The sequence below is a fragment of the Amblyomma americanum genome, chromosome 5, assembly GCF_052857255.1.
Source record: "Amblyomma americanum isolate KBUSLIRL-KWMA chromosome 5, ASM5285725v1, whole genome shotgun sequence".
NCBI lineage: Eukaryota > Metazoa > Arthropoda > Arachnida > Ixodida > Ixodidae > Amblyomma > Amblyomma americanum.
The window spans coordinates 159,024,387-159,038,609 of record NC_135501.1 but is presented as its reverse complement, the minus strand read 5'-3'; the positions used below and the strand labels follow the sequence as shown (position 1 = coordinate 159,038,609).

Sequence of the window (14,223 nt, the reverse complement as noted above, 5' to 3'; positions counted from 1 at the left end):
TTACTTGCAGTGGGCTAGAGCCCCTCAATAGATAAGGAGCCTAACGGTAATAGATAAAAAATTAACCATTCAATATTAGTTAATCATCCTTCTAGTTAGTCGGTCTTGGCTGCATTCCGATATACTACACCGCTGACAATGCTATGCCGGAAAAAGAGCGAATCTAACTCGAAAAGCCTATTTCTCAAAATTAATTAAAGTCTTAGGTGAAACACCCTGTATGCAGTTGCCGAAAAATTACGAATAATAAAAATACATTGACTGCTTCGAAACAGCTTTAATAGTGCTCCACCTGAAGCCACATCATCCATGTGAACCTTGAAGCAGGAGAAGGTGCACAGATTTGGGGGGGGGGGTCACTTTTCACGTCGGGTTACACGGAAAACATCATAGTTAGAATTTCCCTTGGTTATTAAGCTCAAAAAAATTGGCTGTGGTCTAGCTCTGGTTAACACTAGTAGAAATGCGAAAGCTTCGTTTCCTCGGCACGTCGTCTTCGCAGCGTTCCATTCCGACGCTCTCGAGAACTCAAACCGGTCTCTTCCGCAGCTGAAGAGTCACTCCGGGACGTGGCACGACTTCTAGCTGCATCTTAGTTACGACGCTTCTCGAGTCGTTCGGCGCGTTCTTCTGGCGTCTCTTGAGCGCGTTGTCTCGTCCTCGCTTCGTTCTGTCGTTGTTGCGTCTCTTTCGCGCTCTCCATAACGACTACAAAACACTGCTGCTGCGGTTGCTGACAGAAGAAAGAAAGGAAAGTGCACGGGCCTGCCTACTGGCTCAAGCCGAGCCACGCTCGCTGCCGCGTGCTGAAAGTAGGAAAGTTAAAGGATAGGAGAGGAAAGATAGAAAGAAAAAACGCTGCGCGCAATAGGCCCATAGGCCCCGGGCTGATCCTGGAGGCAGTGCAATACCGGGCCGACCCGTGCCAGAGTGCGTCTAGCACACCGCCATATTCCAAAAATAAGTTTAATATCTTGGGTCCAAGGACCGGCAGCAGATATTAAATCAGGTATCAGGTATCAGACCATATACACTAAATCGAAGCGCATATATATACCCCCCGCGAGGCGACACCTCCTTTCCCTCAAACTCAGCGCAGCACATCTGGTGGAGCGAGCGGCGACGGCAGCGGCGTCGACGGCGGCGCCATCTGTTGGAGCGCGGCTGCGGTGTTGCTAGGCAACAGCGGCTCAAGGTCCTTCGTCGGCCACGGAACACGGCATACGGCTGAAGTGCGACCACGCGACGAGCCGAGCTGGCTGGCGTAGTAAATCTTTCACTTTAAAAATTCAACAAGCTAGACACTCTATGTCAAAGTATACTCTGACCTCTGCCTGGCAGCATGCATTATTTCCTTTTTCTCATCTTCAGTTTCAAGGCTCTGCTTTATTTTTGCTTTTTCTTGTCATTCAAAGGAGCCAGCAATTTTATAGGGGCACTTGCTTTTTTATTGTCTGCGTGACGTATGGATGAGGAGCGAGTATGTGGGCAAAACCCACCGCGTGCACAGGCTTAGCCTCTCTAATTATGTATTTTTAAAATAACCGTCTTTAGTAGCAGCGCCATGTTCCTTGCTTATTCCTTGGTTTTGAAATCGTTGACTATTTCGGATTGATCATTTATTCCGTTATTTGATTGCTTAGCATTTAGTGATTATGCTTTAGCACCACCTAATGTTTATTTTGCACTTCATGTGAGCATTTTTTACCTTTTCACCTCTACATTGTGTTCTGCATTTCTTTTTTGTACTGTGTATTGTGTTTTTCAGGTATGTCGTGTTTCGCTGAGTATTTGTGCAGTCAGTTGCAGTGACTCATTCCCTTATGTGAAAAGGATTAGCCGGCACCTCCCTCTAACGCCAACGCCTCGTTTTATGTACGCGTAAAAACAAACAAACGCCGCGTCAACCACTCCTGGATTTTCAATCAACCGCACTGAAACATTAATATACACTAGTCGCATTAGGCAAACGTTACAATATCAAGTATGTTTCCTAGTTTCGAGGTCAGCGCGTCATCCCAGAATTCGTTTAGAATTTGCGGAAACAACTTTCCCAGCACCGCCGCCACCGTGGCCATGACGTCACCGGCACCGTCCAGGTAGAAGGACGCTTTGTTGACAGACACGATGGTAGGGCCACTGTTGTAGATGAGCACTGGACCGGATACCCCAGGGCGGCCAAACCGTGGATTCACGACCTTTGTAAGAAAGAAATAGACGGTGGAAAACGTAGTGTAAACAGTATAAATTTGCGATTATTGATTATCTTTTCATGTCTTCTTTTTCAAAACAATAAAATCGCACTGGCATTCTCACCCAACTTTTTAATTTATTTTTTGCGGTGCTATTAAAGTAGCAACAGTGATAACCGTAGACCTTAGCAGTACTAGGCAACATAGCGTTTCTTACTGTTCGAAGGAAAGCTGGCTGCACTGCACTTCAGCCACTACAGACGCTGAAAGCATCATGGGCCGGTGAGCGACCTCGTGCGGTACAGTGGGATTTTTTCGGGAACGCAGAGTGACGTTACTGAGATCTCCCATGCCGTCCATGGCGCGCCCCGCGCGCAGATAACTTTGGCGTGGACGTAGTGCGCAAAAGCCATAGTAGCGAAAACGCAGCAGCACACGACGCGAATAAAAAATTTGTTATCCCAAATGCCATTAAAAAACCTCTTAAGGTGTTTAAGTAACAACATTGTTTAACATGCTTCTTTTTAAAAGCGCTCATTTTAAGCACGAAATATTAGTTTATGTGGCGCATATTACTTGGCTATTAGGAGAGCAAGCCATCTCTTGTATTGGACAACCTTTGCTTTTACATGCTTCTCTGCTAGTTTGTTGCAATTTAGAAACAGGATATTGAATGTAGGGAATTCTTAATTATCGACCAACGTTTATTTTTGCATTATTTGTTTGCCAAATTTTGTGGTTCTGCAGCCGGTAGCGCACCGGCCCATGATGTTTAGAGCACCCGCGGTGGCTGAAGTGGTCTTGAGGAAGCTCTGTGCAAACTCCCGAAGAGGGGGCGCCAGCTTTCCCTATCAGTAATAGCAAGAAACTTTATGCTAGGCAAAGAACGCTTTCGTACAAAGGATAAGAACTTTTGGCCGGATAATATTCGCGTTACAGCTCACATAATCAACGGAAGTTGTGTAGTCAGCGCATGTGCACCTCTGAATAGTAGTGTGTTTTGGGCCTTTTACTTAGGAATAGCAAATCGGCTGGGAGCCCCGCCCGCATTGGAGAGGCAGTGAACTATTAACTGCCTCATAGCTATTTTTCCGCGACTACTCAGTACAAAGCAGGATGCTCAAAGAGCGAAAACTGTAATGAAAAAAAAAGATTTTTAAAATTTTGCAGTGACTAGAACGCACTGGAAAATCCGAACCGCTCTCTATTCAAGCCAGCCTCACACTAATAGAGTCACATCGCCTGCAGGCTCGCCACTTGAGCTCTTCATGCAGAACTACATTGGTCCACCGATCGTTTTGAAGAGCTGGAAGGCTAGATATGTTAATTCCACATTCTAATTGTACCCACAATCGCTAATGCTTGTATTATGTTTTAAAACTATTTTTACTGCAGCTTGTTGACATATTGAACAAATTTCTTGCTTTTTTCGGTTTTGTATGAGTGGCCGCTTTTTTCAAAATGCATATATCGACGCAGACTACCTTTCACGACATAAGTTACTTACGTTACGCAATCTCTTAAGCCTAAGCCTTTCTAAATTTTCAAGTGGTGTCTCGCTCTGATGCCACAGATCACTGATGTTCTTGGGCTCCTCTGCAGCGTCTTTGCTGCATTTATGCGTTTGTTCAAAATACTACTGTATTGCGCGAAAAAAAATACTGGAGAGCTCGTACTTTAAAGCCCTACAATTCAGGTAAGACTTGATGTGATATAAGTATCACATGTGTTATCACTACCATTTAAGTGTATGGCATATAACTTCCTTATAGTTGTACGCTATATAACTCTCGGTTAGGTAGTTTACACGTGCAAAATATGTTCTGGAATTCATTAACCACTAATCAGATACTTCTCTCACAGACCACTGGCTTCTAAGCAACAGAAGACAGTAAAAGTGGAACTAGTGACAGCTACTACCCCAAGAAGCGAATGAAGGCTACTACAGTCATAACGAACGCAGTATTTTTTACTGAGAATATATAGGCAGTATTTTTTCGTGGCATATGTTTCTTTGCTCGTAGGGCGCTGTGTTGACGTGGCGTGTTAAATTTGTGACTGTTACTAAAAATAAGAAAACCGTACGTTCAATGTGACGCTGCCTCGCTATGCCTGTGAAGTTTCATTCCCCGTAAATTTCAAATAGATCTTGAGTAGCAAAGCATTCAATTTTTTGATCTTAGCAACGACTTTGTTATCTTCTTCCATTCCATGTAAAAAACAAAAACAGTTATATTTTTCTCTTACTCATTGTCATATTGTGTAAGTCCCTTAGTTTGGGGAACATGTAATAAAACTGACTAAGATAGGCTGTTCTCTCTACATGAAAGAGCCTTGCGCATTTTGGGTAGATATCCTGTTAGTACTAATGGCATGTTTTCCTCTTGTAATGTGTTACCATTTTTTCTATGCTACAAATACTACTTAGCACTCCTAATCTTCCAAAAAATAAAACATGACCTTAAATCTTTCTCTCGTTCTTATCTGAATAGAGAATTAACACATAGCTTGCGCACAATTTCTTTGATTAGTTCAAGCCCTCCCACTAATTGCGGCACCCAGACTACAGATCACCAAATAACAGTTTTATGCAACACATATCCAACATTAATTGCTTGTGGCCGGGAGAGTGTCACCATTCACCAATTCAAGAAGAAAATGAGCCATCTTTTGAACACCCTCGCGAGAAATTTTGTTATGCATACCTGCTGAATTTAATTTCCTACTGTTCTGTGCGAATGTGTTTTTCTTTTCTACACGACTTACTATCGCTCATTGTTGATGACTTCTTCAGTATTATTTTCTGCCTGACAAGTGTTTCTGTAATTGCTTATGTTGAATTCCTGTCTCGTTGTGTTTGATGTACCACTGTTCTCACTGATCATCTGCACCGACGTCTAATGCGGGTGTTAGGCCTCGTCAGGAGACATCTTAGTCTCCTTTAGCCTCTCCCCGCAAACACCATGTATAGTTGTCCCAAATAAATAAAAATTAATAAAAATAGCGTTCATCTCTTTGTGGCAAGATAGTTTATTTCTGATAGTTCCGGAAGTTCTGCCAGCCACTCGACTAAAACTCGTGATAAAAATAGCAAAAGCTACTCTGCACTCACAATCTGAAAGTCACTAACGGTAAGGGCTGGCCTCAGAGATATTCTGTAAAAAGTCTAACGTCATCGCAATTCATTTTTTTTCTGTGAATGAAAACTGTGATGGTAGTAATTGCTTTTGAATGCTCCGTTTTCTTGAAAGCGACCTCTTTGATTAAAGGAATCCAATCTATGGATTTTGATTAGCTTCAATATTCCTTCACCATCGCCTTAATAAATTATGTTAATTTTATTATCAAAGTAACTATGTTTCCACAAATGAATCGACTAATTTACACTCCTGCACTAAAAGACCTAACAGCGATGAAATATGCGACGTTCAGAGCTTTATCTCCCGTTCTACTCAGTGATCAGGCGCTACCGGACTAACGATACGGCACTTGAAGTCAGTAGGAAGAAAAAAGAACCGGCACGACATCGAATGCCGTCAAGAAAAAAATGAAAGGTCTGCTGTGGTGACAGGACGGATTTCAGTTGAATGGAAGTCTACGGGGGGCCACATAGACCCGGTTGGCAAGATCTCAAGAAATTTTTCAGGGTAAGGTGGCACAGCCTACCGTGGGACAAATAAAGCAAGGAAGATTCTAGCGTACAGCAGAGGACGTGCTTTCTCTCATGTTAGTGATAACCGTGTAAAATGTCCACAAACTAAAGTTGGCCGCTTCCTCCTACCTCGAACGTGGCCGTTACTCTAGCTCCTGCTAGCGTGCCGAACGTTCCGTTCTGGCTGGAGCACGTCTTCCAGCGCGCCCAGGCTTTAATCTGCTCGTCCTTCGGCGTGGCCAGGTCGAATTGCACAAGCCTCGAACCATTGTTGCAGTAGGACAGCGGGGGACCGTATGGCCGCAGTTTGTTCAGTCCACTGAAAATGATGCTCGAGGACACCAGGCCGCCAATGTAGGCTTCCGGCCACGACTCGTGCTCGGCATAATCCACGGGAAGGTGGCTGACGACTTCGTTCACCATGCTGTCGAGATCCAGGCCGGAGAAATCGCACGCCTCTAAAATGCAGAGAAACGTGTCAAAGAACAAAATCCGACGTGGGAGGCAACGCTGTGGAAGAAAACGAGATCAGCTTACACAAAATCGTAATTACAAGGAAGAAGACTGCTGCTTTGTGACCACAAGAGGTATTTCCTCTGAATGAAATTGTGGGAAGGGTGGCTGAGCTAATGCACGCTGAACGCAACAAGTAATAGTATCTTGTGTAGGTCAGTCAGAATCGGATACCCAAATAGAGCGTGTCTCATGCTATATTGCAAAAGTGAATATTTCAACTAAAACGACAGGTAGTTAAATTTTATACAAATGAAACAAACTAATTGCTGTTCTGCGCTTTGCTCTGTGCTCTTCGGCACAATAACGAATTCGCGATAGTTAATTTTAATGTGTATTCGGCAGGCGATGTACAAAATTTATCTTGAACCCAAAGAACCGCGCAGTGGATTTCTGCTTTTGGTGCGCTTGAAGAAAAGTAAATAAAACAAGTGTCTACAATGGTGTCGTCCCAGTGAATGCAAAACATCTGTTTTAAATTCCTGCAAAAATCTTTCACCGCGACTAATTTTTAACTGCAGATTTTTTGTATTGCTCTTCATAATTGTGTCATGCTATAAAAATGAATCCTGATGTTTTATGTGCAGCTCTAAAGACCGTCGCAATTGCGCTCTAGTGGAACACCTTGGTTAATCTTCGTAGCGCAGGTTGTGGCTGTTATACCAGTATGATCTAGAGGTCTGCACTTGAAGGTCGCCGTTCGCTGACCTCTCGCCTCCGCACCAAGGGAAGTCTCGTGCTCCTAAGTGGATTTCGGTCAAGCGCATTGCGCTACGAACGTAACACTGAAATTGTTTCATGTAACCGTCAGGACATCCGGGCGTGCAGCGCTTTTCTAGCACGTGTGTGTGTTGCCTCTCTGCGCTTCTGTGCTGAAGACCTAGATGCATGTGCGTTGCCGTATTCTGCGTTATACCTCTAGGCATCACGTCAATGTAAAATTTCATCCTTAAGTTCACCGTAACTCTTTTCTTTTTTTTCTGCCGTTCCCTTTTTTCTGTTCTAACCGTGAGTTTGGAAACGACAGGAAGATTCATCCTGCTGACCGCCACACCCTTCCTCACTAGAAGGTCCGCCTTTTATCCGTGCTGATGTGAAGACGCACTTGCTTATCCCAGCACAAAAGAAAGAGAGAGAGAGAGGGAAAGAGAGGAGGTATATACGAAAAAACGCAATACGTCCTGAGGAGCAAAGCAATTTCTCACGCAACACTCGGCAAAAATTAAAGCTTCACTGGAATCATTATATAAATTCCGTGTATTCCAAACCAAAGCTTGCCATTCTCACTATATATGCCTGGCGAGCTCGTGAGCGCAACTGCGCTAGGAAATCTGCGTCATATAACCGTATACATTATTACGGCCGAGTGTCTGAAAAGCATTGAGTTTTAGCCCGCACAAAACGACGGAAAGAACTCGTAATGTACTCACGTGGTGAGGTAACCACTTGTGACAAAACACAGGGCAGTGTGATGTAGGACAAAATCAAAGCAGTGAATCCGGTTAGTTTCATCTTGATTTTTCTGTGTGAAAGGAAAGAATTGTCACCAATGAGTACTGATATCAGTGCACAAATGATGAAATTCAATATACAGGGATAACAAAAATATAACTTAAAAATTACTAAACATTTGTCGCTTGGGGCCGGCACGAGCCATCAATTTTTTCCCGCCTACACTACCTCAACTAAAATTCGTTCTTGGCGCAAACAGCAAATTGTCCAGTCAAAACTTGGAATGGTTTATACACGGCATAAGTTAAATGTTGGGCTTGTTGCCCGTGTCTGCGCAAGTTTCTCCCTGTAAATACATGAATTGATTATTATCGTCGTTACGAAAAAAAAAAGAGGTAGACAAGTGAATTTGTTTTTTGGATTGATTTTCGAATGCTTTCTATTGCGCGCGAAAGCTACTATATAGTGTGATGAATTCCTGGGGCCCTCGTGTTGATATTTTGACACTCTACTCCAATGTTACCGTTCAACACATCTAGAAAGGTTTTCATGCAGTGTAAAATTGTTATGATCGGTAGGCAAAGCAGGATCACAGCAACTTAGAGAAAAAAAAGTAAAGACCTTTCTTGCTACTCTACAGGTATCCCTGGCCTATAAATTATCCCTGCAATGTATTGAATTTCCTCTACGGCTCAACGAATAATCTTCTCCGCTCTATGCGAATGCATTGTTTAGTGTAAAACTTTTTTCTGGGTTCTTAAGATATATCAGGTTTTATGGATATGAGTGCACATTTCATGCAAGCTTTTTGCCAGGGTTCATTATTTTGCTAGTTTACCATTGGTCAAGCTTGTGCATTGTACCACAACTGGCACCTGCTGTCCCTTGAGGAACATTCGCACTTGCATCAAAGACGGCAACTTCCAATAGTAAAGCGTAAACCATCGTATCGCTGAAAGAATCCTCACAAAATGCAACCCATCAAAATAGCATTAGTTCCACAACATACAGAGAAAAGCTAAAAGAAAGAAGAGCGAGTTGACGGGCTAGTTGGTATTGCATGGTAGAGGAACAGCCCTAAGTTCGGGACAGGAGACAAACATCGCCAGTCCTTGTGCTTCCATGTTTGTCTCCTGTCCCGTACTTAGCGCTGTTCCTTCATCACGCTAAAAGAAAGCACAAAGCAGCACACTCTAACGTAAGAAAAACTGCGTCTCACATAAGTAAGCAAGGCCACGAGAGGATTGGCGTACGTTCATCTGCCGGCAGCGTCTGACTTGTTCCCGGGCCAGTGTACCGGGAGCACTTATCGTGGCCCGAGCGGAAGCGTCGACACGTGCGAAGGATGGGCGCCTCTGCTCCACGTGTGCGATGCACCGCGCTTACTCTATCTGCGTCGAAGACGTGGACACCGGGAGGTTGGAGGCGCGCCACGCTTATTACCCGACGTTCTGGGTTCCTGCTTCCTACAGCGGCTGTAGCGTAGCGCCTGAGTCTCACCAGACACTTCTCGATCGCTGCTTGCCGTAGCGGAAGACACCAACTTTATTCTCTTTAAAAGCGGGGGTTTCCCATAACACTTTATTTCTTTGGTCAGAAACCCGTACACTTGAAATAATTATGAGCAATGTGAACAATTCGAGCAAAGCTAGCAGTAGCTGCAGTACTGTCAATATTCGAACAATGGCTTTCATTTTCAGGACTTCACACAGCGCTTCTGGAATATCGCATTTATTTTGTGACTGGGTTGTTTTAATTCACTTTCCAGCTAAAAACATTCATGAGTACCGCCAACTGAAAAACAAATGCTAAAAACGACGCGCTTCTTAATTTTTGCATATACCTGGCTGTCTTGTTTTGCGGTTGTCAGCTTTTAAAATAAAAAACGCCAACAAGAGGGCGCCTGTCACATTTTCTGCATACGTTTGTATTAGGCCGCTTTTGTTGGCTTTCTGATGGCCATAAAAAATTTGTTCGATCCGTACAGCTGCAAAACTATTACGATGTGCTCGAAATGTGAGATCCAATGGGAGATCGAATGTGACACAGAAGAGCCTTTCTCCAGCCACTACGCCAGAAGACAGCAATATGCTGCTTCAACAGCAGACACAAGAAATTCAAGAACATCGAAAGACTTTTCTCTGGGTAGAGAGTCACAACATTAAATGAAAAGATCATTTACTTCGTGTAATTCCTAGAGTAAATTCATGGCTTCATATTTCGCCATAGTTACACTTGTAATTTTGATGGATTCTTATTTAAATATGCAGCGTCCGGTGCTTTTCTTCCTAAAGCTTCTGTTGGAACAGCCACAGCAAGGTCATGAGCACAAAACTCACCCCTATGAGAGAAAACGCGAAATAAAAGCCAGCGTATTAAGTGTGAGAATTTGAGGCTTCAGGACACCTCTCCAGATGCTAAAATAGGCAAAATATTGACTCGAGATGATATCCTCCCTTTTATTGTTAAAACTAATGTCAGTGTACTAAGCTACAAGAGCAGACTGACTGATTTATGAAAAAAAGCTACAAAGAATCGTAGGTTCATGCGCACGTACCCGGTGCAATTGTACTGCAGAATACCTTCAGCTGAATCTTCGCACCGCTCGCAGACTTTATCACGCTGCCACCGCTTTTGACGATTTACTTATTTCTGTGTCAACATAGTGAACCACGGGATTGGCTGGCACCCTTCCTTTACCAACGCTTCTCCAAGGCGATCGCCTCTCCATAACGCCAGTGAAAGCACGCGCATGGCTCCCATGCATAGCTATTATCCTGCACGCAGGGATTTAGCTATCCATAGGAGCCAGAATGTGAGGGAAATCATTTAAGCAGATTTGATTAAAAAAGCGGGTTCATCATGTATCAGTGCACCACCCATCTCACTGAATGTCAAAGAATCACCATTTCTAAGTGCGGCCACCTGATGTGGTCATTTTCAGGTTAATGACGTCACGATGCAGGGTGTATATCAAATTTTTGCGTCAATAAACCAATAGTTAGAAGTGCCGGCTTGCACTGTCTGCGTCCTTTTTGTTCTTTATTAAAGGTTGTACTTCGCGAATAAGACACGCACCGGAGACATAGGAACGAATACGACACCACGATCGCAGACTTCCAACTGTTTATTGACAGTGAAAGCACATGCTATAGAGCTAAGCGCGGAAGCCAGGAGCCCGACATGTGCTATAGCATGTGCTTGCATTAATCAATAAACAGTTGAAACTCCGCGCTCGTGGTGTCGTTTTCAGTCTTATGTCTTCTGTCCGGGTCTTATTTGCGCAGTGCTACATTTTAATGGAATGAACCAACTAACCCGCATGAACGTTCTACTTGTCCTTGTTCGTGCGCCCTCGTACGTGGTCTAAACATGGATAAATTGAACAGGAAAATAATATAGTCTTCTAGCCTGTACTCGAAGGCGCTCCCGGATTTCCACCTGGCCAACACTGAAAAACAAAAAAAAATTGAATTGTACAAGCAAACAGCGTATGGTGGGATGAACACGTTCCTGACCACCTGCTATTCCGCACTGGAGGAATTTAAAGAAGAAAAAATACAGGGAACTGAAATATTTGTGATGGTGCCAGAATTATTGAGGTTCTTTTTCTGTGTCTATTGCATGTCAGCTCACAAAACCCCAACACTCATCACCCGCGCAGCCAAAGCTTTAACGCAGATTTCAGGTTCCTTGCCGTGGTATGCACATAGTAAGCTGTCTCTCGACTTATGAAAGGCTAGTCTCCACTTTTCTTCACTTGCACTAGTCGTTGTTGTTGTTGTTAACCTATCAAAAGATGGCACATACCCACACTGGGGGATCGGCCAAGAATCGGGTGGCTATTCAACTGAACTCAGTTAACAAAAAGGAAAAGCACGTGGGAGCATAACACCGGTGAATTTTTCGTCATGAACAGAAAAGGAATGAGTGTTCTGATTTTAAAATTTTAAGAATAATAATAAAGAGAGTGATTAAATATTAATGATTTAGTCAAAATGTAATAATTGATAGAAAAGAAAAGGTTGAAACACTTAGCAAGGCAGTCGGTGAGATTCTATCAGGAAATTTTGAACAGCGGTGCAAACAGATCTGTGGCTGAACCCAAATGTGGTGGCGCCAAATGATAGCAAGAGCGGGCTGCTCAAACTAAGGCCAAGATGCTGCAAGGGCTCCTCCAGCAACCTTTTTCTCAGTGAGTTGAATCGACGACAATAAAGCCAAAAATGTTCAATGGATTCTGGCTCACGGCAAAATGCACAAAGGGGAGAGAGCGCCAAACCCGACTTGTGTAAATAGAAATTTAGAGGGGGGATGCGGCAGCGTAGCCTCGTCAGTGATACTTCAAGCTGCTGAGAGCAACAATTTTTCCTGTTCCAATAATATTTAAGGTGCTCATAATCCGCCGATGTTAAAAGTGATGTGTCTTGCGTGCTTAAAAACGCACGTCGCCGAAATCTAGATGCTGTGATGTAGGCTGTAGCCGGGATGATTCGCAACACGGGGCCGCTGAGGGAAGCCTTTGCGAGATTATCAGCAATCTCATTTACTGTCACACTGCTGTGGCCGGGAACCCATACTAAATGAACAAGGCTCAAATGCGGAGGAAGTAGGGATAAGAAAGTTGATAAAATGGGACCGTCAACCTGTGCAGCGAGGGACGAACACAAAGATAAAGAATCAGAAATTACTGCAACTGCTGTAATAGAGGGGTCTAGCTTGCGTAGAGCAAGTACAACTGCTAGAAACTCTGCTTGAAAAATAGGGGTGAAATCTGGAAGGCGCAGAGAAAAGGACCAGTCTGGGAGCAAAATATTCCCACACCTGCTTTTTCATTGCATTGCGATGCATCAGTGGCTATTGCTACATCTGTTGGTAGGGTCCTCAGATGATCTTCTAGAAGGCCATTTAGAATACTCGGTGGCAAAAGTTTTGCATTTTTTGGGAATATGTCGTCGAAAACAATGTGGATAGTGGGCCCATTCCGAAGCGCAGGAAGGATATCGTAAATGTTTAGATCTAAAGGCTGAAGTAATCTTTGCACAAACACTACCTGAGGGGAATTGAAACGAGACCAGGGAACACCAAAAAAGGAGGTCGGCTGAGAACAGAAAATGCTTTGGGAACGGTGGAAATGGGATTCATAGATCCTGAGGTGTGTTTGCACAGTTAAAAATTAAGTCGTGATAAGAGAGACGGAATGCGGGCTTCAAGGTACAGCACATTGATAGCCACACATTTTGGAAGGCCGAGGCACATGCGAAGTGCTTCCCTCTCTAAAAGGACGAGAGGGCGAAGTTTATATGTAGCCGAGCCTGAAAACAACACTGATCCAAATTCTAAAATTGGCCTGACATACATTATGTAGATTATTAATAGCGCATCTCTGCGCATGCCGTACCGGTGATGACATAATCTCCGTAACATGGCCACGGCACGAGCCCCTTTCGCCGCGACATGATCAATGTGAGGTCGCCAGGTGAGTTTGTTGTCATAAATGACCCCTAGGTATTTTAGGGATTGAACCTGAGGTATTATTTTTAACTGGCAAGTGAGAGAGACCACTACAGGAGTGAATAGAGGGAAAACAAGAGTAGCGCACTTGCCAACATTTAACTTCAGGTGTAATGCGCTCAACCAGTGCTCAAGTGTATTCAAATATGACTGTAACAGACCATACAGAGAATGTATATCCGGCGCAGCAGCAAAAAACACAATATCATCCGCATAGACGTAAGTGCGTACATGGCGGTGGAGAGGAATTGAGCTTAACAGAATATTAAAGAGCACAGGAGAGAGAACAGCTCCTTGCCGTACACCTCGCGTTTGTCTATACCTCTCTGAATGAACACCATTATGGACGCAACAGAATTCCCTGTTATGAAGAAATGCAGATATCCATGCAACTATATAATCTGGAAATTGAAGAGACTGTAGCCTATGTATCAGGATGGAGTGTTCTACACTGTCGTAAGCTTTGGCGACATCTAACGTAACCAAAGCCGCGACCAGGCGTTGACGACGAGCAAGGAGAATTCTGCTCTCAAGATCAGCATGTACATTCCATATCGAACACCGTGGCCGGAAACCGAGTTGGCACGGACTGAGTATACTTTTGCGGTCCACAATGGCTGACACCCGAATTAGTAACAACCTTTCTATCAACTTTACCACGTTTGATGTTAAAGAAATTGGCCTAATATTATCCAATTCATAGCCTCCACCCTGATTTTTAAGTAAAGGGATCACCTTGGACAGCTTCCACTCAGAAGGTATCCAAGCGTGTTTGTGAGAGTAGTTTATTAGGTGCAATAAGGAGTTGGGAGACTCTTCAAATAGAATCTTGAGCATCTTTGTGGTAACACCATCAGGGCCAGGAGCAGCAGCTGGCAATCTCTGGACAACTTGTGAAAG

At 43.8% G+C, this 14,223-nt stretch overlaps 1 protein-coding gene across 1 annotated transcript; it reads right to left on the bottom strand.

Annotated features, from left to right (window-relative positions):
* Positions 1-354: 354 nt before the first annotated feature.
* Positions 355-9,172, bottom strand: LOC144135194 (uncharacterized). The gene is made up of 4 exons (XM_077667934.1): positions 9,029-9,172; positions 7,788-7,879; positions 5,974-6,302; positions 355-2,198 (listed from the first exon to the last, which is right to left on the bottom strand). Exons 2-4 carry the CDS (start codon positions 7,867-7,869, stop codon positions 1,962-1,964), a joined length of 648 nt encoding a protein of 215 aa, XP_077524060.1. The 5' UTR covers positions 7,870-7,879; positions 9,029-9,172; the 3' UTR covers positions 355-1,961.
* Positions 9,173-14,223: the final 5,051 nt, after the last annotated feature.